This window comes from Lineus longissimus, chromosome 7 (assembly GCF_910592395.1).
Source record: "Lineus longissimus chromosome 7, tnLinLong1.2, whole genome shotgun sequence".
Taxonomy (NCBI): Eukaryota; Metazoa; Nemertea; class Pilidiophora; order Heteronemertea; family Lineidae; genus Lineus; species Lineus longissimus.
This window is the reverse complement of record NC_088314.1, coordinates 14,974,815-14,996,730: the sequence shown is the minus strand read 5'-3', so window position 1 is coordinate 14,996,730 and position 21,916 is coordinate 14,974,815. Positions and strand designations below refer to the sequence as shown.

Here is a 21,916-nt window from a genome sequence, read left to right as displayed (position 1 = left end):
TTTTCATAAACCTCTATTACGATACATTGTATTTTTCAGTGCAAACCGATAGAAGTTAAGTTATTGCACCCGCTGCATTGCACTTTTTCCGATTCTTGTTGTCATGCGCTCGCTGAGAAACGTGAATTGTTGTAATTCAGCTCTGCGCTTGTAACCTCGGAAAACCGTGGTTCTTGCTACCTCGTTTTTTCGAGTTGGTCCTGACTGTAAGACAGCAAGGTCAGCACCTCTACCGCCATTAGAGGAAGGCCAATCTGTCCGCGTAAGAGACAATCAGTCAAAACATTGGCAACCTGCCAAGGTCACAAGGAAACTGTCCGAACCGCGGTCGTATATTGTCGAAACCGACCAAGGAGGACAAATTACAATATAGGAGAAACCGTTCACAACTCCATACCACCAAGAAGCAGTTCAGTAATAACACCGACTTGAACATTTCACATGAAACTGATACACAGGTACCGCAACCTGCTGTGTCAATGCAACCAGACAACAACCAATATACCACAAGGTCTGGTCGAGCAATACATCCACCAGACAGACTTAACCTGTAAAAAACTCTGATTCATTTAGCGTTACATAATGAACTCTTATATATTACTCATATTACACGATTCTCATGCACAGACTGATACTAATGATACGTATAATCCGGATGTTATAAGTGCTAGGTACAGCTGGTATGTACACTCACATTGTGAAAAAATGACCCTATGGATTGATTCCAAATCATTGGACTGATCACCCAATTTCTTGTGAGACAACTCTAAGCTGATAAGGTTTATTTTGCATATCTTCACATTAGTTTCATATATACCTTGTATTGATTGTATATTACTAACATTGCTTATTTCCAGTGTGGATTAATATCTCAAGGAGGGAGATGTAGTATTATCAGATGTTTCAGTTTAACCTTACTGTATGATGACTCATACTACCGTATGTCTACCTGAATGTATTATCATTACTATTGCCACCTATCATTATCTTGCTGTAACTAACTCAGCATCACTTCCTTCTTAGACAACATGGCTTCAGCTACATTCTGTACTGTACTACCTCTTATTAGTTATCATGAATAATAGTGATATATAGAACTCTACGCTTGTCAATTTCATTTACAAGGATTCGATAAGGAACATTTTCAACATTCAACACTTTGCAGTGAAAATAATGGTGTTTAATTAATGTAAAAAAACACACCCAGAGTGCCCCAGTGGCCTAAATGCCATTGAATAATGTCCTGTCCTGTGCGAACCATGAGACTGATCTAACAACACAACCAAATGCCCTTACTCTGTATACTAATTTTTAATCACCTGAAGATCGGGCCAATTTAATCCACTTTGCTCCTGCCTATACATACGCTTCTACTCACCCCTTCTGCCTTCGCCAAGATGTAATCCTTCATTGTAACATTCCATATACTCCACAATAGCCGCCAGATGTTTGTCCGCTTTAGTATAATGACCATCTTCCAATGCTTTCCGTAATTTTGCAATGGGGTTTTTTAAGATGTTCCTGGCTAATTCCCCCGGTGCTACCGGAGGACCTACGATGCCCAGGCCTTCTGTCACAAAGGATTCAGGCACTAGGTCACGTTCAGAACACGCCGAAAACGAACAACGAAGATCATTAACAGCCGCAAAATGCGTGTAGAAGAAATCCCCTCGATTTCCCCTACGTTCACCCGACATCTGCGCTATGAAAAAATGTATATCATCTTTGGTGGCTTGTGAGATAGGTATCGGTATGCTGTCTTTTTGCTGCGGAGAAGACGCAGCGGCAGCCATCGACGCCGCCATTTTTTGAAGTTCCAATCCAATCTTTGATCACGTCCGGTAGCATTCTCCAAAAGCAGAGTTAATATCAGCCTCGTTCCAGTCATCGCGCCTACGCTCACTCATCGTAGTACAGTCATCGCGCCGACGCACTCATGCTAACTCGCACAGCGACGTATTTTGTATAGTCCATGTATTAAACCTCGACCCAACGCTGCCTGGCGTCAGTAATCCATGGTCTCACTAGCCAGTGCAATGGCCGGGCCTACCTGGCTCCACAAATGGCGCGACGTCATTTCATGCATACCCCTGTTCAAGTGGCTGTCGACCTTGCAGTATATCACTCTCACACATAAACCTATACATTTCTGAATAGCTTGTCGCTTCTAGAATACATCTGGCCAGCTTTCATTGTTATCAAGTAATTCAGTCATGAGAACATGGGGGCAGCACAATACATGAGACACCCTGTACATCGATGAAAATTTTGAAAATTTCACCTTGCCGCCTTATAACTTGACGATTAACATGGATGGTGAAATAATATTTTTATAAACTTCTACTTATCACCTTGAGAAAGCAAAATAATAACAATTTTAAATTTTGATACCAAAATAGGGTGTCGTTGCGGCTTTTCTTTGAGCATTTTGACCGCGAAGTCTCACCTTGAGAACATGTGCACTCTGACAGGAACCAGTTCATGTCAACATCCGATTGAGCTATACATAGCATGCGAGGCCTGGTCACTGCGGACGTGCACAGAAGAAGCTGATATTTTCCTCAAATAATCGTCAGAGCTACCTCTTCACAAAATACCCAGGACACCGACATTTGAACATGCAGCAATAGCGATATGATAGGCTTATCTGTATCCATGGTAATCGCCTGAGATTGAAGAACTTTTTTTTTAAGGGGGACCAATGTTGACCTGATCACCACTGGCTAGTGAGACCCATGCAGCGTTCCTTCACAAATTGAATTTTAATTTCGGAACTGTGCGAGTTTGGTCAGTAATGTGAATGAATGAGACCTTAGAGTACCAGTAACTAGTCTAGTTACTCAATTCAAAGATGAGACTAGACCAATGTTTTCGTCCCTAAAAAAGGCGGAGTCGGAGCGTAGCACATCCCCGGGAGCACATCGAGGATATTTAAATGGGCTAGGCCTAGAATGAGACTGGTTCCGAACGAGTAGTAAATCATCATGACTTTGAAAAGGGATACCTTGGAGCATGCCTTGCTAACCTGGAGCAGCAGGAATGTAATCATACCTAATATAGGCCTAATGTTGTTAAAAATGTTAAAAATCTCTCACACTCAGGCAAACTGGGTGTGCGCTTAGAGTAACTCACTCCGGACGCGGATCGGATAGGCCCTTCGCATCTACACTGGCAGTTATAAGTTTTCGTAAATAAGGCACATCCGGTGTGATGCCTCTCAAATTGTCCCAGTTGTGAACATTCAGGTGATTGGAGTTGTGGCGACCTCGCGGAGATTCAGGTACGTCCCTAGCGAGAGCAAACCACTGGTGCCGAGGATGATTTTGTCTTGATGGAGTCTTTAGGAATACCGTCTTTCATCCTGAGATTCAGGTTTTTGATACTCCTACGTCCCATACAAAATAATATTGTAAAATAAAATTGTAATAGCGAGAGCTGGAGCATATGGAAAACCACTGGGTGCCGAGGATGACCGTCTTTAGACTAGATTTGTGTTTTTTAAATATCACTCCACTCTAAAAAGAAACTGATCCAGCAATCTTTAACTTGTCACTAAAAATAACAAATTATACGCCTAATTAGCTATGACCATTATGATTATTATATGGAGTCTTGGAATGTGGCTTTGTTTACAGTGGCTATGGCCTTATGTAGTGTGTAAATTCACATGCGTTTTTCAGCCCGGTGTAAAAGAAACGCAAGTCCCTCTGGAATCTAGGTCCGCTCCTTTTGTTAGAGTGAATAGAGTCGCGCAGTTCCTTTGTTGAAGATTATAGCTAACCCCAACCAAACCATTCGAGGACAATACACGGCTATTGTGTGTGGTCCTGCATTCCTAGGACCTCCGTTCCCTTTACCTGTATACACCGGTGTAATAGAATCAGATGCCCCCTGATATTAAATGCCCTCAATGAACACGGCACCATTCAATAGGACTCTAAAGAAGCCAAGACCCTTAATCCGAAAACGAACAATACAGGCAGGCATCAGGAAAGGGAGGGCATTTGATTCTATCACACCGGGTTTTCAGCTCGGAGCAAAAATTAACTCTTTCAAACCACGGAAGCGCAGCGGAGATAATCAGAAATTGTACATGGAGGCGCGAGGTCACCAGTAGGCCATGACATTTCTTCGTCCATCAAAATTCCATATCGGACTCCCAAACATCCACTATTTGTATAATATCGGCAATACGCCACCAGTGTGGTGGCCTACTTAGTAGATACAGTGGCCTACTTACATAGTATAGATGTACACGGAAAATATATCGTGTTATTTCACACGTTTTTTTACTGGCACTCACAGCGCACTTTATCACTAGCCTATAAAATTACCAGGAAAAACTATCCTGTTATTTTAAACTGTGTCACAAGTGTTTATTTACCAGTTATCGCGGGTATGTTAAAATGAGACGTACTGTATGTCGACTTGAGTGTAGATTACCCGAGTGGGAGGGGGATACACAGTTAACATTGATTGCGGCGTTACCAGTGACCTCGTCAAAAAAGCACGTATTTAACAAGTCAAACAATACCCAATACAAGATGTTCTAAAGTTTTACAACTTCATGTATAGACACCAACCACCACTTCACCTTAGACATTGATTGAATAATTCAGTAAGGAAATGAACTGTATTTCATTTATAATGGCTCTAAGTATCATTAGACAAATGATGTGTGAAACACAAGATTTTAACAGCCATTATCCAATACAAGCTAATATCATGTCTGTTCATAGGACATCCAATCAGACCACAATCATACTACTGATGGCATTTGCAGCACTGAAATGGTCCACACCAAGATGGTTAACCATAGTCAAATCAAAAGAAGAAACTAAATTGTCTTTTGTATAGGGAGGAAACGCTATACAGGGAATTAACCAACAGCAGAGGCGATGACTTCCGAAGCTGCACTATCCATACTCCTCACTGTGATCTGCATGGTCACCCCATTATTCCCTCCATCACTGAGAGCCAACTTGGCCCGCACCAATGTATCGTAGCCCCCTCTATACACCCCGGCAAGAAGCAGGGTGTGTGAATTTTTGCCTTCTGGGACCTTGTCTGTACGTTCGCATGGCTGGAGTCCCATAAACTGGATAATATTTTTGACAGCCTCTGCAAGAATAAAATTGAATGGGATAAAGATAGGAACAGGTCATTGTGTGAAAATTTATAGTTTGCAAACAAGAGTGTTCTTCATTAATGTGATAGAAACACTAGTGGAAAGACACAATCTATAAAGATTATACACAATATTATTCATGACATTTTAACTTTCATCACAAGAAGGATGCTGGGAGACAAAGAAATATCAATGATAATGCTATTGCAGTAGCCACTATAAAGGGAGAAAAGAGCATAGCAAAAGCACAGCAAGGCATGAATAATGAAATTGACATTGTGCGTCATCAAAATTGACAGTCAATGTGCACATCTTCTACATGTTCTATAGTACTTGCAAAAGTTTACGACCACCTTAAAATCATCAAATAGGATATATTGACATTTTTCGATGTCACTTGTTGTCTTGTATTGTATGATGACAAGATTACACATGGAATCTGCACATGCAATCCATCTCAAAGTGGCTAAAAAGCTGTAAAATCTTAACAAATTGTACTTCACATTTCATGTATAATAGTATCATCATCACACAAGACAATCATTGGTGATACTCTGAGTTGGACAAAATTCAAAAATTTGCATTCAGCCATACTGACTTGATTGAAAATGATTAGGCTACTCACCATCTAATGTTTTCATTGAAGACAAAGCGTATGTATCTTCTAGCTCGTTTTCTGGTCCAATCTCTTCCCATGAGGCACCAAAGTTAGGCTTCATGACCTTCTGCACATGATCAGACACTGTCACTTCAATATCCTCGAGCTAAAATGGAGAAAATCAATTACTCATTGGCATATTTAAGAAGAGGATCAGAAAAAATTCCCCAACATCCACATTCTCCCCTATAATTAGTATTTTCCCAAGTGTTTTACAGGAATACTTTAGTATGCACTGTATGGTGCCTGGCATGATGACGCACATCGCAGTATGCCAAAAACACATAACATGTACATCGACAGGACATGTTCTCTGTAAGCATTACAGGCACCAAGATGTCCTTCATACAAATGTTCTACCGTATTGGGACATGTTTCTCGGACATACTACTGCGCCCTTTATGTAAGGCATCAGTCCTATATGAAGAGAGATTCGGGACCATCCCTCACTGTGTGCACTTCACTATCCACGGACCTTTCTGGGCAGTAGCCCATTGTTGCTGTACATTTGAGTACAACACGTACAGATATTGCGGACAGCGTTTACAACAGGCATTTTTCAATCAAGAAATCCATACAGAAATTTGATGCAAGACTGAAACAAAAGTTATGACTGGTTGAGGACTTACCACATACTCGTCCTCATATCCTTCATCATCAGGCTCACCAGTAGCTGGGTCGCAATCCTTCACAGTAAACTTGAGAGTACAGCTGAATGTACCAGCAACTGAAATGAACAGTTCACATAAAATATATGCTAAATATACAGTAGAACCTCTCTATTAAATTTAAGTACACCCTCGGGACTGACAAGTGCTGTCCTTAATAGAGAGGTGTCCTGATTAGAGAGGTCCAATTGAACGGAAACCACCACTTTAGGACCAAAACTAGTGTCCTCAATGGAGAGGTTGTCCCTAATAGAGAGGTGTCCACTAAAGGAGGTTCCACTGTATACACAGTCAATCTTGCATACACAGTGGAACCTACCTTAGCGGACACCTCTCTATAAACAACACTAGTTTTGGTCCCAAATTGGTCGTTTCCATTCAATTACACCTCTGTAATCAGGACACCTCTCAATAAAGGACAGTACTTGTAAGCCCAAGGGTGTCCTTAATAGCAAGGTTCTACTGCAGATCACACAATGTATTTTATGTGTAAATCTGACATTTGTCAGTTTATCTGTATCACAGAGGTTAAATGAAAACCTGATTACAAAGGTTAATATAAAACTGACCAATCGGTACCAAGGCGTCCCTAACACCAGAATAGTGTCTGCTAAGGGAGACTCCACTGTATCAGTGTTTCAGGTACATGTTACGATTAGAAATATTGCAGATGTTCAATGATATATAACATTTCTGTTTCTATTACATCAATGATAACTTCAAGGTGAAATTCTTTTTTCCTTGCAGAGTACCGTTTTTTAAAAACTAGACATAGAACCAGTTAGTCCTCAGCCCACGATTTGTTGGCAATAATTCGCACATACCTAAAGTAGCATCATCTGATAATTTCACACATGTATAAGCCGTTCCCGATACGTTGTATTTTAGGCATGGAGCTGGTATATATCGTACAACCTCGAAATCATCACTCGTCTCCATGTTGACCTTGACATTTTCTAAAATCTGATCATTCAGGGTGTTCATGCAGTCAAACTGGAAGAGAAAAGAAAATAGCAATTAAGAGAACATCCCGCCTATTCCTGATTCCTATATCTCTTATTAGGACTGAAGTAGGAGAGAACAGACCGACTGGCATGTAAGCAACAGTGGTGACGTCTGAAATACGAACTGCTGCCAACAGCCTTGTCATGCGTGTCTGTCACTGTGGCTTTCGTATCAGATAAACATGACCAAACTCTGTACTCTATTCCTTCTTTTTTTGAATTTAAATCAATAAAACCAAAACTGCCATCATGAATTGACAGCATTTTCAATTAACGGTGATAAATGTTACCAAGAGAAATGTTTACCTTTTCAAGATTTCAGAAGTGATTGCCAAGGGCGACAAAGCATTTCTTTAATTCTAACGAATTGCATAAAAAAATTTGCTGAATACAGCTCAAAGGTATCTTCAAATCTTCAATGCACAGGCTAGCCATGATGTAATGGCCATGTTGACTTGCCTAACAGCATGTAGATGTCTTCACCAGGAGACATGACAGGTCACTCATCCGTACAATGAAGCATTGTGAGCATAAAAGCAGGACTGCATGTAGGCCTACTGGCATAGTTATGAATAAACAAATCCCTTTTTTGAAGGTGGATGAATGAAAAGAGATAATGGTGAAAACTGTAAGAATGAAACCTTTACCTGGAACACAATGTAGTCTTGGAAAGTATGTTTTATACATTGTACAACATATTCCGTTTCTGATTCCGTTAGTTCTACAGGAGCACTGGAGGACTTGAAGAGAGGACCAAGACCAGCAAACTCGGGAATCTGGGCCAGTTGCTCTGAAAACAAGACAAACAAGACACTTGAATAACTTAGTCACCATAACAATGACTTGAGGGAATGTTAGTCATGAGGTAGACTCTAAAACTTGCAATTATAGCTGACAGTTTCTGCTCGATTGGTATCTTCCGAACTAAAGTGTCACTGTCAGATGATACTTGCAAAGATCGAAATGAAGAGGATCACAAGATAACCAAAATCATCCCCCTGAACAGATACTTAAACTAAATGATGCGTAATGCAATCCATTAGACGAATTGTTGGCCAGGGTATAAAATAACAGTGTCAAATGAGAAACAAAACATACATGTAGAATCAGACACAAATGCCTAAGAAAGATTTGAAGAAACCTACAAACAAAGAGAAACTTTGAAAAGCAACCAACCTGCATAAATATCCTGCCTTGTGGCTGCAACTTTCTCCTGTGGTTTGGCAGAGATATCTCCCAATCCCATACTGGGTGTGACTGACACTGAAGAGGAAAAGCAAGACGTCTTAGCTTCAACAAACGTGAGAACCACATCCACTCACTACAGACAGAACACCTCTACCTTCACCACAGAAAAAGGTGCCACCTATCAACTGACGATCGGCCTGAAAGTCTGTCTTACCAAGAATGAAGATAGCCCTTGTTCTTCCTCCCCAACTCATGACTAGATGAAACCAGGTTGGATGTCAACTTTGCCACAATCACAGTCACCTAACTGTTACCGATGTTATAATCATACCATCCATGGTAGCAAATCTTCTAACATATTTCCTCTGATGTTTGAGACAACTTCCATGGCAATTTCACAGAACTATTAAAGTCACAATTTGTTGAGCTCTAACACATGAGCTATTCAGGCACTTATGATATATCAAAGTTCGCATTACACCAACCAACTGCTATACTGTACATTTCAGAAGATCCCACAGGAGTGTGAACAATGAGAAATATTGATTGAGCGAAAGGTATGGGAAGGCCCTCTTACTTTTTTTCCATTACAAACATTGATATCCTGTGACCGAAGCCTTTAAGAATCAATTATGTAAACTGTACCTGTCTTCTGTTCTGTGATTGGCTGCGTTGCCAGGGGCACTGTTTTCATATCAAATGGCGTCTCCGATGGGTCCAGGGTGTAGTTGTGGAGAGACCTCTCAAGGCCAACGACGGACACCTGGAGACCTGTAATGACCAGAGACACAAAGGTCAGACTTCAGATTAATTTCCATAAATGGCAGAAAAGACAAAGAAGAAACGAAGAGGTTTAAAGAACATGTCCATGGTGTCTGTGTGGCCAATTTGGCTTTTACATACTGATAGTTTCAGTTTCAGATGATCATTCTGTACCAGGAACTTTCTGCTGTTGAGTAATGAATTGTTTGTGAAATAACATGGTAAGAAGTCCGAGCAAGTTATTTCTTGATTTTTATCAACAATAGACCTTCAAACCAATGATTTGTATGCTGTTTATGTTTAAAATGCATCCTGGCGGACTGTGTGAAATCAGATGCTTGTGAATATGTCCTTGTGAACCATTTCGATAAGACTGGTCATTTAACACCTACTTTCTTAGAATTCAACAAAATGCAAAGGAACAATTGCCATTTTGAACAAGGTAATTCTGATTCAGGGATACAGGGCTCAAGCACGCCTATACCTATACCTTTCAGCCAATACTATGACGAACTTAAACTCAGCCACCTTGCCACTGCATTTTCTAACATTATTAGGGCTTAATTTACGATAAATGATTTAGGATGAGCATATCCACTAGTGAAGTCATCAGTTGCTCATTTGTGAGTGGGAAGCTCTGGCCCTGGGAGACGATTAAATACATGTAGTACCCAAAGAATATCAATACAATGTATATCATCGTAGACCAACTGAAACGATTCCTTACCATTGAGGATGTAAGCAGAGTTGAGTGCCATCTGTAACTCTTCCAGGACGTTAAGGTAGAATGTGGCACGATCTCGAACCTCATCATCAGTGTCAAGCAACGACCTGAAAACATTTTTAGTTCTGATAATTGAAAATAAATCAATGGAGCAAAGTCTCTTCACTTGTGGTACAGACTTTTGTTCTGCAACTAGGAGACATTCCTAGATGTCATTCGGTCGACTCCAACTTCCAACAACATCATTCGTGGCAAAAGAAAAGACATAAGAGCAAGATTTGCAGAAAAGCTGGCAAATATTATAAGTACTATCTCGAGGAAGACTAAGTTTTTTACATGTTTGCACATCTGCAATTTTCACGCTGCATGTCACAGAAACTCACTTGTGTTTATAGTCGGATATCGACAACAGTATAGGCTATCCCAGAACCTTTCAGTAAACCTCTGCTGCTCAATCAGCGCTACAACCTGATCATTAATACACCAGGGCCCAGTTGTTTAAAATCAAATTTTCGACAAACATGAGGTTTGACCACCTTGCTCTGATCTTTTAGGTTCTCATAGTATACACAGTGGAATATCCTTAGAGTCTGATTTTTGCAGAGATTACGTATTTATATTTGGGCTCTAAACTGGTCCGAGGGAAAATTTACCAAAATAGAAATGAAAACTGACCTTCTGAGGAGAACAAGGACACTTGGCAAAAGACCCTCACAGTGGGCACCAAACTTTGCCAGAGCGGTCACAGCAGCTGAAATAAATAAATAGGGAAAATATGTTAAAATACCAACACGAATCTGTTAAAATTCACCATAAACCTGATAGTGTCAGTGCCAACTGTAATAATTGTCGCTGCCACTCAACACCCCAGAGCGCCTCTGTGGAGAGTGGGACAATGGTATCAATCCCAAAGCACCCATGAGCAAGGACTTGTACATGGAATGGTGCACTTTAGAAATAAGAGCAGTGGATTACGGTCATTCACTGCTGGAAATATTTGAAGATAATCATATCATTATCATTTTCTGAAAACTCAGCATGCCTACCTGCCCTGACAGCAGCATTCTCCAGAATGACCCTATTGTAGATGAATCGGATGTACTTGTAGGGATTCAATGTCCTCGGTCCTTCACGGCCGAGAAGATGAAGAATCCTCGTCGCCAGGACCGTGTGCTCACAATCCTCAATAAACTCGCACAGATGGGAAAGACCTGCAGAAAACGATACCACCTTGACATTGTGAAGGTGCACCAGCAAATATGAACTTCCTGAGAGGGTTCGAAGCTGCTTAGAAGTAATTATAGTTGAGTAACACAGCAGATAAAGTTACTTTTTTAAACCCCTTGAACCCCTCAGGCCGGTTTTGTGTCTTCGACATTCCTGTACGTAGACCCCACAGGTTGGTTCAGCTGCCTGGGTAACCACCTCAGGGAATCCCCTTATATCAGTGTGCTCTCTCAACAAACTGTCCTTGGCTCCTCTTTTTAGTGGTTTATTGTGTATCTTGTGTGAAAGCATTCCTGCATAGTTCAGTCAATTCTGGACCAACACACTAATTTTTCAGCAATGACCAGGAAAACCTTGACTTTTTTTATAAACTCAGGTCAGAAACGTGGTACTGGCTTTGACCTTGGGGGTCAAAATGACTTGGAAAGCGAATCTGACAGCGGTAATGAGAGCCAATGCCAGAGTGCATTCAGCAGACGATTTCAATTTTTCTTTCTGAAGGTGCAGGCCGCAACTGTCCTCATAAGACCAATTTAGGGTGAATTATTCACTTGGAGGCAAAGTACCAAAAATACATTATCAATACTTTACCCGATTCCTTTGCCTCCGGATTATCCTCCACGATGGAGATGATAGTATCAACAATGGCCTTCTTGTAGTCATAGCCACCCTCATCTCTCAGCATCGATGAGAGGAAATTCATCATGACGCCATGCTTCCGTGGGAACTTCAGACAAAGGGCACGAATGGCATCGACGACGACAATCTTAAACTCGTCGGATATCTCGGACATGAAAGATGATATCTGTTTCATCAGACGATCAACGCTGCTTTCACTGCCAGTCTGAAAGAAGTACGAGCATATCATTATTAGGTTCATCATTTAAATTTCCACATCTTTTTTTCAGGTTCAACTGACTAACCACTAAGTTCACCTTCATGAGGAGACTGACCTCAAGCACGCCAAACATTTTGTGACAAACTTCTGTAATTTGGAAAGGAAGGAGTCAAACTGTGCATAAAGCAAACTGCCAAATTTCCAACTTTGCAAACAACCGCAATATGCAAAACTAAAAATCACAAAAATGCCAGCAAATCGCCAAAAAATGGATAGGCTCGAAATTTATACAGTTTACAAAAACTCAATTTAGGAAGTAACACCTGCAAATTATAGTGTGTAAAATATTCAAATGACGATACTGTCACAGTATTGATGATAAACCGCTGTTCTAAAAAAATCGGAGTTATTTGAACTGGAAGTAATCTAGCACCGATTCTGAGATAATCAGTAGCTTCTTAAACCGTTCCACCAGGAATGGATGCCCACAGTGGCAACAACTTGGTGAACCGGTCAACCAGGACCTGTCACGTTAGCCTGAGAATCATTTTGTGTACGAACTAAGATCATGTCCATACCACACAAACAATTTCTAGAAGGTAATATAGTACTCACCTTGAGTAGCGTGGTAATAGCCAGCGTAGCGATACTCCTGTTGACATCCGTGATCAGGTTCTCAAGGTCAAGGTTACATGCTGTGACAGCCGCTGGATGCTTCATCGCAACCTAAAATCAAAAGTCAAAAGTCAAAGGCCAATTTCCACAAAGCGCGTCACCAACAGCAAAACAATCACACTGAAAATTTTCTAAATCTAAACAATAGCGATTACAATCTGCTTCCTGATCAGTTCATTGAATCGTTTTAATTTTGAGCTGGTTGTGAATAGAATCAATTCAACAGAACTGAACCAGATCAAGAAGAACATAGTTCACACGCTTTATTGTTCAGATTTGGACATATTGCAGTGTGGTGATTGCCAAGAGCAAGACAAGAGGACTGATATAAGGAATCGTATTGAATTAATTAAAATTACTCGTTCAATACACAATAATGGGCAATTTGCGAAGCAAGGTTTGAGGAAACTGGAGTACCCGGAGGTAAAATTTGTTATCACTATCAGAAAGTTACCATCTTGAGCACTGGAAGAACAAGACTGGTCAGGGACCTAAGTCAAGACTTAAAGGTGACACACCAAAAAGAAACTAGAACTATGAATTTGCTTGGCAGCAAATTGAATGGTCCCCACTAATTGGGGTTGAGGGAGGTGTGAAGATGTACAATGGAAGTTGTGAGGTAGGGAGGCACCTGGGTAGAAGAGCAAAGAAGGTAGTTGCTTTGTGGGATTAAATCAAGTACTTCTGTATTTTGGAGTTGTCCATAGGACTAACATAGTAGCAGCATCTGGTTTTCCTCAAAATTGGCTAGTGGTGGTGGTTTTCATGGCAGGCACAGCTGCTTTGGTCCATTTAGGAATAATTGAGTTGTCATTTGAAAAGGTATGCCGTGTCATGAAAATTGAAGATACAGTCAACCTTGCCAAAGTTGAACTTGCATATGCCGAGATCTGATTAAGTTGAAGCAAATTTCATGCTTTTCTTTTGAATAATCATCGCCTAAGTAGACTTTGTGTAGGTCGAAGAAAAATCTATGGTCCCAATAGGTTCGACTAAGGTGAGGTCTACTGTACTACGTTTTGTTTTGAGATGACAATTCCAAATCCTTTTTTATAGACAAGCAAATTTGATAGCCCCCACGCGCCCACACAGTACACGTATGGAGGATTGAAGTCTATTCCGTTTCGCAGATGATCTATTTCTGGACAAACACGCTCGCGCTTTCTCAAAATCACACGCTCAATAACATTTAAACAACACCCTAACCTTTTCAGATGGGCAGATATCCAAATTTCGAAAAGTCTTTGGTGACGTTGAATGGTTGGGGTTATGTTTGGTGGTATACGGAAGAAAGATTTTTGGTTTATTTAGGTGTTTTAGAGAACACTCACAATAATGTTTGTGGGTGAACAGATAGAAGAATGTAGAACTTCCAGCAATCTCAATATGGTCCCCAGACTGTTAGTCTGGGGCCCATAAATATGATGAAAAATACCTTATTGAGTGTCCTAACTGCGGCAAACCTGAGGGTAGGTTTTGGAGAGCTACAGAACAACTGTAAGACTGAGACAGCTGGTGCTAATTCCTTGGCTGTTGTATGCTTCATGCTGACAATGGCATGGGCTGCCTCGTAGATAACCATCTCGCTTTTGTGGCGCAGGCAACTTTCAATGAACTCAAACATCGGGCTGTCCGATCTGAAAATAAAACAAACAACATTGGCATTACAGTTTTTCTCAATTTACCTAGGAGTTCTTAATCTCAGTGACCCCATGATTGTGAGTGCCACAAGTGAAGCAGGGTTGGTCATACTTGCAATCAGAATGTCACCAAAAAAATTACCAAGATACACACTAAGCAGTGGCTCGGCGTCAAACTCTCAATCCAAGGGTCGTGAGTTCAAAAATCAGTGTAGTTGCCTTTTTGTCCATCACAGGTCTAGCTACCTCAGGTACCTAAGAGTGCACCCAGCTGTGGAGAACTATTGTAGTGGCAGTAAGTGTTTTATAGGGCTTTGTAACAGACCCGGGTCAGTGAAAGAGTGCAATACAAAACCACCACTGATACCTAGTGCGCTGGCAAACAATCACTGTTTTTTCAGTCAATGATGTCTTAAAACGACTGTCATGATTTCTATTGGCACTAAAAGGAACTGTCATTGCATTAACAGTATGGCAGTCCATTGTTTTTTTTACACTATCGGCAGGATTTTCAATGAGAGGTGTGTTCAAACCAAACTTACCCAGCTCCTTCTTCCTCAATCAATTTGCATGCAATGCGAATCTGGAAGTAAGAATAGTGTTTGTTGTTTAGGATGCTAGCACATTTCAACAATTGGGAAACTGTATACAAATAACTAGCCCTAGCATGGATGCACGACGCATGATTATTGGCATAACAGGAACTACATGTAGACATAGTTGAACGAACAGTAAATGTATGTGAACAAATGTTATACCCTTTTAAAGGTGGACTATAGGCAGGAGCAGAGGGGCTAATTTGGCAATCTTCAGGTGACTAATATACACAGTAAGGGCCCTGGGTCATGTCAGATTCAGCACTAAATATATTACAAGTACAAGCATGAATCATTTTGACGTACTCTGGGATGTGAGAGAACCCTATAGGCGACTTCGTGTAACTTTATCTTGCCTGCCTAGCTGCTGCCTATATTGTCCCTTTAACAATAGATGCCACCAACTCAAGAATAACATTTTTGTGTTTGAAAAACATGGAAACGCATAGAGAAGCAGTGACTGCATTTATGACTAAGAATAAATGAATTGTCCCATGAAAAATATGCCTCTAAGCGCACATTACTTACCAATAGGCAGTAGGCATAGGGCGACTTCAAGGAATGCCTGCTGAATTTGCTGACCAACTTGGACAAGGCAAGTTTGTCAGTCTTCCTGATGTGGTAGAGGAGACCCAATGCATGATACTGGACCATAACGTTATCGCTGTTCACTGCTTCCTGGGCCTCATTCACCCAACGCTTCACCACATCATGGCTAGTACGCATCAAGTGCTAAAAATAGAATGAGAAAAACTTGACTGAAAGACCTTGTTTGGGGACAGAAGTTTTTCGGCGAGTGATCCCTTTCTTTGGATTGGAACCAGCTGCCAGGCAAAATATCAGGTTGGCAGACAGTATCATTTTGTTCAAGCGGTCGCTAAAAACATGGCTGTTTGAGAGACATTTTGAGGGGTAGGCACTTTGAAATGTTTATAAGGTGGAAAGGCACCCTATAAAAATATGTATATGTATTTATGAAAAAATTCCAAGGCAGAAAGAAACTTCATGAGTTTCACGGAAAATGGTCAATAAGAACAAATTTTGTATAGACTATTGACATGGTCATCTACTGCCAAAATCTCTGCGAACCACGATACTTGGAACAGTGAAATTCTATTCTATTCGAGAACAATTTTCATAGATGTTTCATTTTGGTGTCCTTACTGATCTAGACATGTCTATAACGTGTTCATGACTGACATTGTTAATTTCAGCGCGATGAAATTTCCCATACATAACTTTACTTCGGCCTTACAGAAATTCATGAACAACTTCAAAATAATGTTGAAGATGATGCCAAGAGGACTTTACTACAAGCTCAGTTATAAAACTGATTTTTTTATACTGACATCACGCGTCATAATTAACGTGATGTCACAAGTTCTCTGATATCCCTTAAAAGATGAGCAAAGCCCACAAATTACTTACCAATGATGAACATAGTGATGCACTGGACACAGCATGAGACTTATCTACTATGGCCTGCTTCATGTAGCGCTCAATGCTCTGCAACATGGTACCCTGGAGAACAAAGCTTTTGGTTTCAACAACTGTTACAAAGCATCATATCATTACTGGCATCTTTCCCTATTGGGTTTTTTTGCCAGAGGTCAGGAGTCCACTCGAGGCTATTGTCCACCTATGTGGGACCTTTTCGTTGCCTTGGCATCAGGTGCAAGGGACCACGGCTTTTCGTCACATCAATTTTTATAGGGTGTGCGTCATGTTGTGAAGAGCCAGGTATTTTAGTTCCTTGAAATCCAGGGTTCTCCCCTTGGATTGAACCCGGGCCCTATTGCGTGGAAGCCAGCAGCCATAACCACTAGGCCATGAGGCTCCCCTTACATGTATATCACACACAAGCATATCATTCATGATCAGTTAAAACCTTTTTTAAACCTTAATTCTTGGACTGCCATGGCTGTTAATCTAGATTTCGAAAAGTCATCTGTTGACCTCTTTCGACAGAGCTCTCTGTTCGACTTTCAGTTCATCAGAAGGAAATTAGATGTCTCCCCAACAGTTCTTCGATATCTTCGCTGTTGACACTGACAGACTTGCTGGAGAAGTCGATGGAATTGGCTCAGCCATTAACAAACAATCGTTCCGAATTAGACTGGTGGTTGATTTTGGTGAACTAAAATAGTCTCGACTCGGAGTACCAGAACATCTAGTTCTGGTCACATTTGTGAGCCAAGATTCATACTTACATCAGTGATCTTGCAAAGGGCCCTGATTGCAGGGGCACGGAACTGATCCTCCTGAAATATTTAAAATTTGTTTATAAATCAATTAGTTGAAATTTCATGTTTCAGAAGACCCATGCTCACTTTTCATCCGACTTATAGGTGATTATCTGGTATCAGATTTTGTCATTTAAATAAATGAAGACCAAAATATTCTGAAGATCAACCAGTTAATGGCCTTTATTCCTTGATACAGCGATGAGCAACTTTGAGGGGTTTTTTAACATAGATGAAGGGAAAAAATTTTTGAAGAAACTTAATATGGATTATCTCCATGGAATAATAACCTAAAAGTTCTCTTCATTTGAATTTGATGAATTTGACCTGATGAATATAGCCCCAACATCAGTTTCCATCCCCTAAAAGTCTAGCCAGTGCAGCCTATTCTCCACCAGGTCAGCTTGAACTGGACATCAAAGATGCAACTAACAGAGGGCAGTCTGTTCTGCTCTGTCTGTTCTGCCAAAGGGAAGAGGTTGTCCCCCCTCCAAGACATCCTTGAACTCCACAAACATCATGTAAGTAGGTGAGCGATGCTTTCGTCTTTCAATGCCTATAGTTTGGTTAAAGATGTTCAGAAATCATGAAAATTGCTCTCATTTTCATAATTGCCGTGTTGGAGACATGCATTTAGCATTGAGGCTCATATGCTGCACAAATCATCATTTTCTGGAGCGGTTGTGGCCAAAGTGAACTTTTCAATGGATTAAAATGCAGGGACATGCTGTAACGGTAACGCTCTATTTGAGGTAGGTTTGATGAAAATCCAAGAGCAATTGTGAAAATGAGAGCGATTTTCAAGAGTTCTGAACATCTTGAACCAAACTACATGTATGTCCCTTACCCTTCCAGTCATGTCCTTGGTAAGACTACTTGTCACAATGATCACGTCTTCAGCAATATTAGCCATCTCCTTGATGCACAGGTATACCATACGGCGCAAGGTCACCTGAAATTGAAAAACACCTCCATAAGACAAATCTGACAACCAAGTGATTAGAAATTCTTGAGGGAACCAAACAAGTGATGCAACACTGCCAGGCAAAAGTTAAAAGTAACCCGATTTCACATCGAAGAGAAGTCAACTGCAAAACTTGACCGAACCATCATACTCAAGAGACAGCTAGCGCTACTAAGCAGGATGCTGATACCCATTGGCTTTTCATCCGGTACTTACATCTTTCGACTGAAACAGCTTGGTCATTGCAAAGAATGTCTCTGTAGCCTCTGTGGTACCAATGTGTTCACCCTACAATACATACAAAAGAAATGACTTAATAAGGCCATCACTTTTTTATACTTTGTCTCGCGGGCCCGCCACACAAATCGTCCAGTAACTGAAGAAAATTTTTTTTTAAAAATGTTATCCCGACCGCCGCCGCAAAAGTATCGAAAGGAGTCAAAGTACCTTTTTTAACGATGAGTTGTTTTAAGTTCGCCGTCGTAATTTGTATATGATCATGAAGATGGTATTGGTAAGGCATGGCGTGATTTGCTGAACGCCAAATGATTGTAAGCGTATTGACAAAGATAATACTACACTTCAGATGTCAAATCATTATTATCATTTGTAATGTTAGAATTGACCTCAGCAAACTCAAAATTTGAACAAACTTGACTAATATACCAACCTGGTTGAGCATGTAGATGATCTTGGTCAGGATGTGACAGCATTTTCTTGGGTTGATTGGAGTGTCATTAAATGTCCTGGCCTGAAAACAGAAAGTTTAGAGTTTACATCAAAATGTAGGAAGTCAATGTCTTATTCAAGTTAGGGCTTTTCCTCCTCAGCCAAATGAGAAATCTAGGAGAAAAATAGAAAAACTGGTTGAATTTCAAAATTTTATCAGGTGTGAAGAATCGATAACACGGCAGGTACAATGATAAGCCTACCAAATCAAAACAAACCAAAACATGTTATTCATGTTATTGATATGCAAATCTTCTTCTTGGTTTTGTCAAAACCATTACCCTACATGTAGTAGAAAACACCTTTGTTTCAGCTAACGAGTATAGCTACGAACATAAAATCACCAAGATCTACGATGTACATGTACAACAACATTAAAGGGGAACGCCATTCATAATTATTTGTGGTCCAGTTAAATAGAAATCCACTAATACACAATGCTGTAGTGCAGTTTATTGTGAATGCAAATTTGTTTAAACTTGGTATTCGTTAGTTGCGCATACACCATGATATATTGGTGGACCAATTGCACGTACACCACCACATCGCCGCGACAAATTTGTTCGGCAATCCATTGCCGGTACAAATTGCTGGGCGAATTTGTCCCATCAAGCTTGAATCTTTGATGGTCAAATTCGCCCGGCTTGTTAAAAGCTCGGCTTTGTCGTGGTGTACGCGCTAATGGATCGGCAATTTAGCGAGTTAGATGGTTCGGCAACAGGCGGTGCTTTCGAAATGGCGCTTTCTGCTTATTGTTTGCGCGCCATCTGTTGCCGGATTTTATAACTTGCTGCAGCGCTGGTGTACACGCTTGGTGGATTTTCGATGGTGCGGCATTGGTTCGCGAACCAAGATTGCTGGTCCATTTTCAGTTGGTGTACATGCGGCTATAGTATTTGAACATCAGTCTACACAACAGCAATGTTGAAATTTAGTAAGTATTTTCGCAATTAGAAATTTTTTAATTCAATTACGAATTCAAAATTTTTAACGAACAGTGTAGGCGGTTAAGTGAAAGTTCGGTTTCAAAATCGCCCTACATTTTTGAATCAATTAGGTTTAGATTTCACATGAAACTGAAATTATTGCCATTAATGACGACTGGCTTCGGAGCTGTAGCAGTGAAAACTACCATCATCAAATACTTTTTTTGGTAAAGAAATATCATGTCATACTTACCTCTTGCAGAACTGTGGACTTCTCCAAATTGGCAAAGGGGTTTCCGCCACCTGAAATCCAATGAAATAAATCAATTTCATTATTCATTGGACTGCAAATAACTTTATTGATTAAGAAAGTCCGGCAACCTCCATAAGGTAGAGCAGTGGCCCGGCAATCGAAAGATTTGCGGTTCGAATCCCAGTAAAGGCAACTTGATTTTTCTTTACCTTTTTCATTTTTTCTCAATTAACTGATTGATGTACATGTACTGAGGACTTCCTTTGGCGAAATGATTCCCCAATTTCGGTTTCGTTCTGCCAATGAGCTTGCAGTACTTCTGTTCAAAACTGGGTCTCAAGACTTCGCCCGGCCTCTTTTGGACCAACCTTAAGCAGTGCAGGTCAAGAGCAAGAATGCAGCCAAAATGAGGCCGAAAATCTAGCAGCAGCAACTTAAGACAGCACAAGGCGTGCCACAATTGGAATACTTGACTTGCCAAACTCAGAAATGCAGCGCCACTCGCGGACAAAGATAGAACAACTCGACATTTTTTTCACCGGTTTTCGCTGCGCATGCGTACCAGCCATCCGGAAACTAATAATGGCGGCAATCTGAACTTGTTTTGTGTGAGTTTTTGAGAGTTCAAAAAGTTCTTTAAGGCTCATGATTTAAGATAATTTAGCAATCTGATAACTATTACGTGTTAAGAAACAGACGTACCACAGTTATAACCAGTTTACCTGTGTGAATTTGCTTTCACTGCGTGTAGAACAGTTGTTTTTCTCGTCTGTCGCCGCGAAAGATGACGGCTGGTACGCATGCGCAGCGAAAACCGGTGAAAAAAATGTCGAGTTGTTCTATCTTTGTCCGCGAGTGGCGCTGCATTTCTGAGTTTGGCAATGTCAAGTATTAGGAGATGCTGCTGATGCTTATTAACTGAGGGAAGACCTGATGATTCGGAACTTGGAGTGGACAGTAATGTGGGTAGGCTATACCCACGGCTGTATCATCCTGTCACATCAATGGTGCTCGTTTGGTGGTTGGGTATTTTGGGGGGCTTTTAATGACTATATTTCATATTATTTGTGATCCGATTTGGAGTACAATCACAATGGATACATGAGGAGTAACTTGAGAGTAAGTAGCTCGGTATAGAATAGTTTTTGGAAGTTTTACATGCACTGTCTGCCTGTTGAAGTCGCTCAAATTTTACCATTCTCTTATGTTCACTGTGCTGGAACCGTCCATTTATCAACATTGACAACAAGGCCAAGGGTATGGCCTGAACTCGGGGATTCTGGGGTGTTTTTTGGGGTCTCTAGGGTGTTCCTCCCTGTGCCTGTACTGTACACACCTACAACAAGTAGGCCTTTACGGGTACGAGTAGCCCTACACTACACTCTGACAGTAGTTGTGTCCCCCCCAATACTTTGTCACTACCTCACACCTACATTACATACACCACTACACGGCCGGACGGATGGGATACAAGTCTCCCGAGGACCGGCGAAGTTTGACCTCTTAATTCCGATAGAATTGTGGAGCAAATTACACATAACGTTGAAATGAATACATTCATTAAGTTATAGGTTACCCTCCTCTTCCTCCTTTTTGTCACGGCGAAGCATATGCATCTTGATAATTCAGCTTATTCAGGCGAAAAATAAAATCTCTCTCAAACATGGAAGTTCCACGTCACTTGTCCAACCTT

The 21,916-nt window shown here is 40.8% G+C and overlaps 1 protein-coding gene across 1 annotated transcript; it reads right to left on the bottom strand.

The window, feature by feature from the left end:
- Positions 1-596: 596 nt before the first annotated feature.
- LOC135491106 (coatomer subunit gamma-2-like) lies at positions 597-21,899 on the bottom strand. The gene is made up of 22 exons (XM_064776765.1): positions 21,800-21,899; positions 20,224-20,273; positions 18,986-19,066; positions 18,532-18,603; positions 18,199-18,303; positions 17,319-17,369; positions 16,537-16,629; positions 15,637-15,840; positions 15,055-15,095; positions 14,308-14,509; positions 12,813-12,923; positions 11,951-12,203; positions 11,179-11,343; positions 10,808-10,883; positions 10,136-10,239; positions 9,292-9,417; positions 8,635-8,721; positions 8,106-8,248; positions 7,279-7,447; positions 6,416-6,513; positions 5,754-5,892; positions 597-5,121 (listed from the first exon to the last, which is right to left on the bottom strand). Exons 1-22 carry the CDS (start codon positions 21,837-21,839, stop codon positions 4,880-4,882), a joined length of 2,652 nt encoding a protein of 883 aa, XP_064632835.1. The 5' UTR covers positions 21,840-21,899; the 3' UTR covers positions 597-4,879.
- Positions 21,900-21,916: the final 17 nt, after the last annotated feature.

Coding starts and splice junctions, on each gene's coding strand:
- LOC135491106 (XM_064776765.1), bottom strand. CDS start 21,839: ATGCATATGCTTCGCCGTGACAAAAAGGAGGAAGAGGAGG. Junction 18,604..18,985: donor TCATCTACATGCTCAACCAG/GTTGGTATATTA, acceptor TATGTATTGTAG/GGTGAACACATTGGTACCAC. Junction 14,510..15,054: donor ATTGAGGAAGAAGGAGCTGG/GTAAGTTTGGTT, acceptor TTTTATTTTCAG/ATCGGACAGCCCGATGTTTG.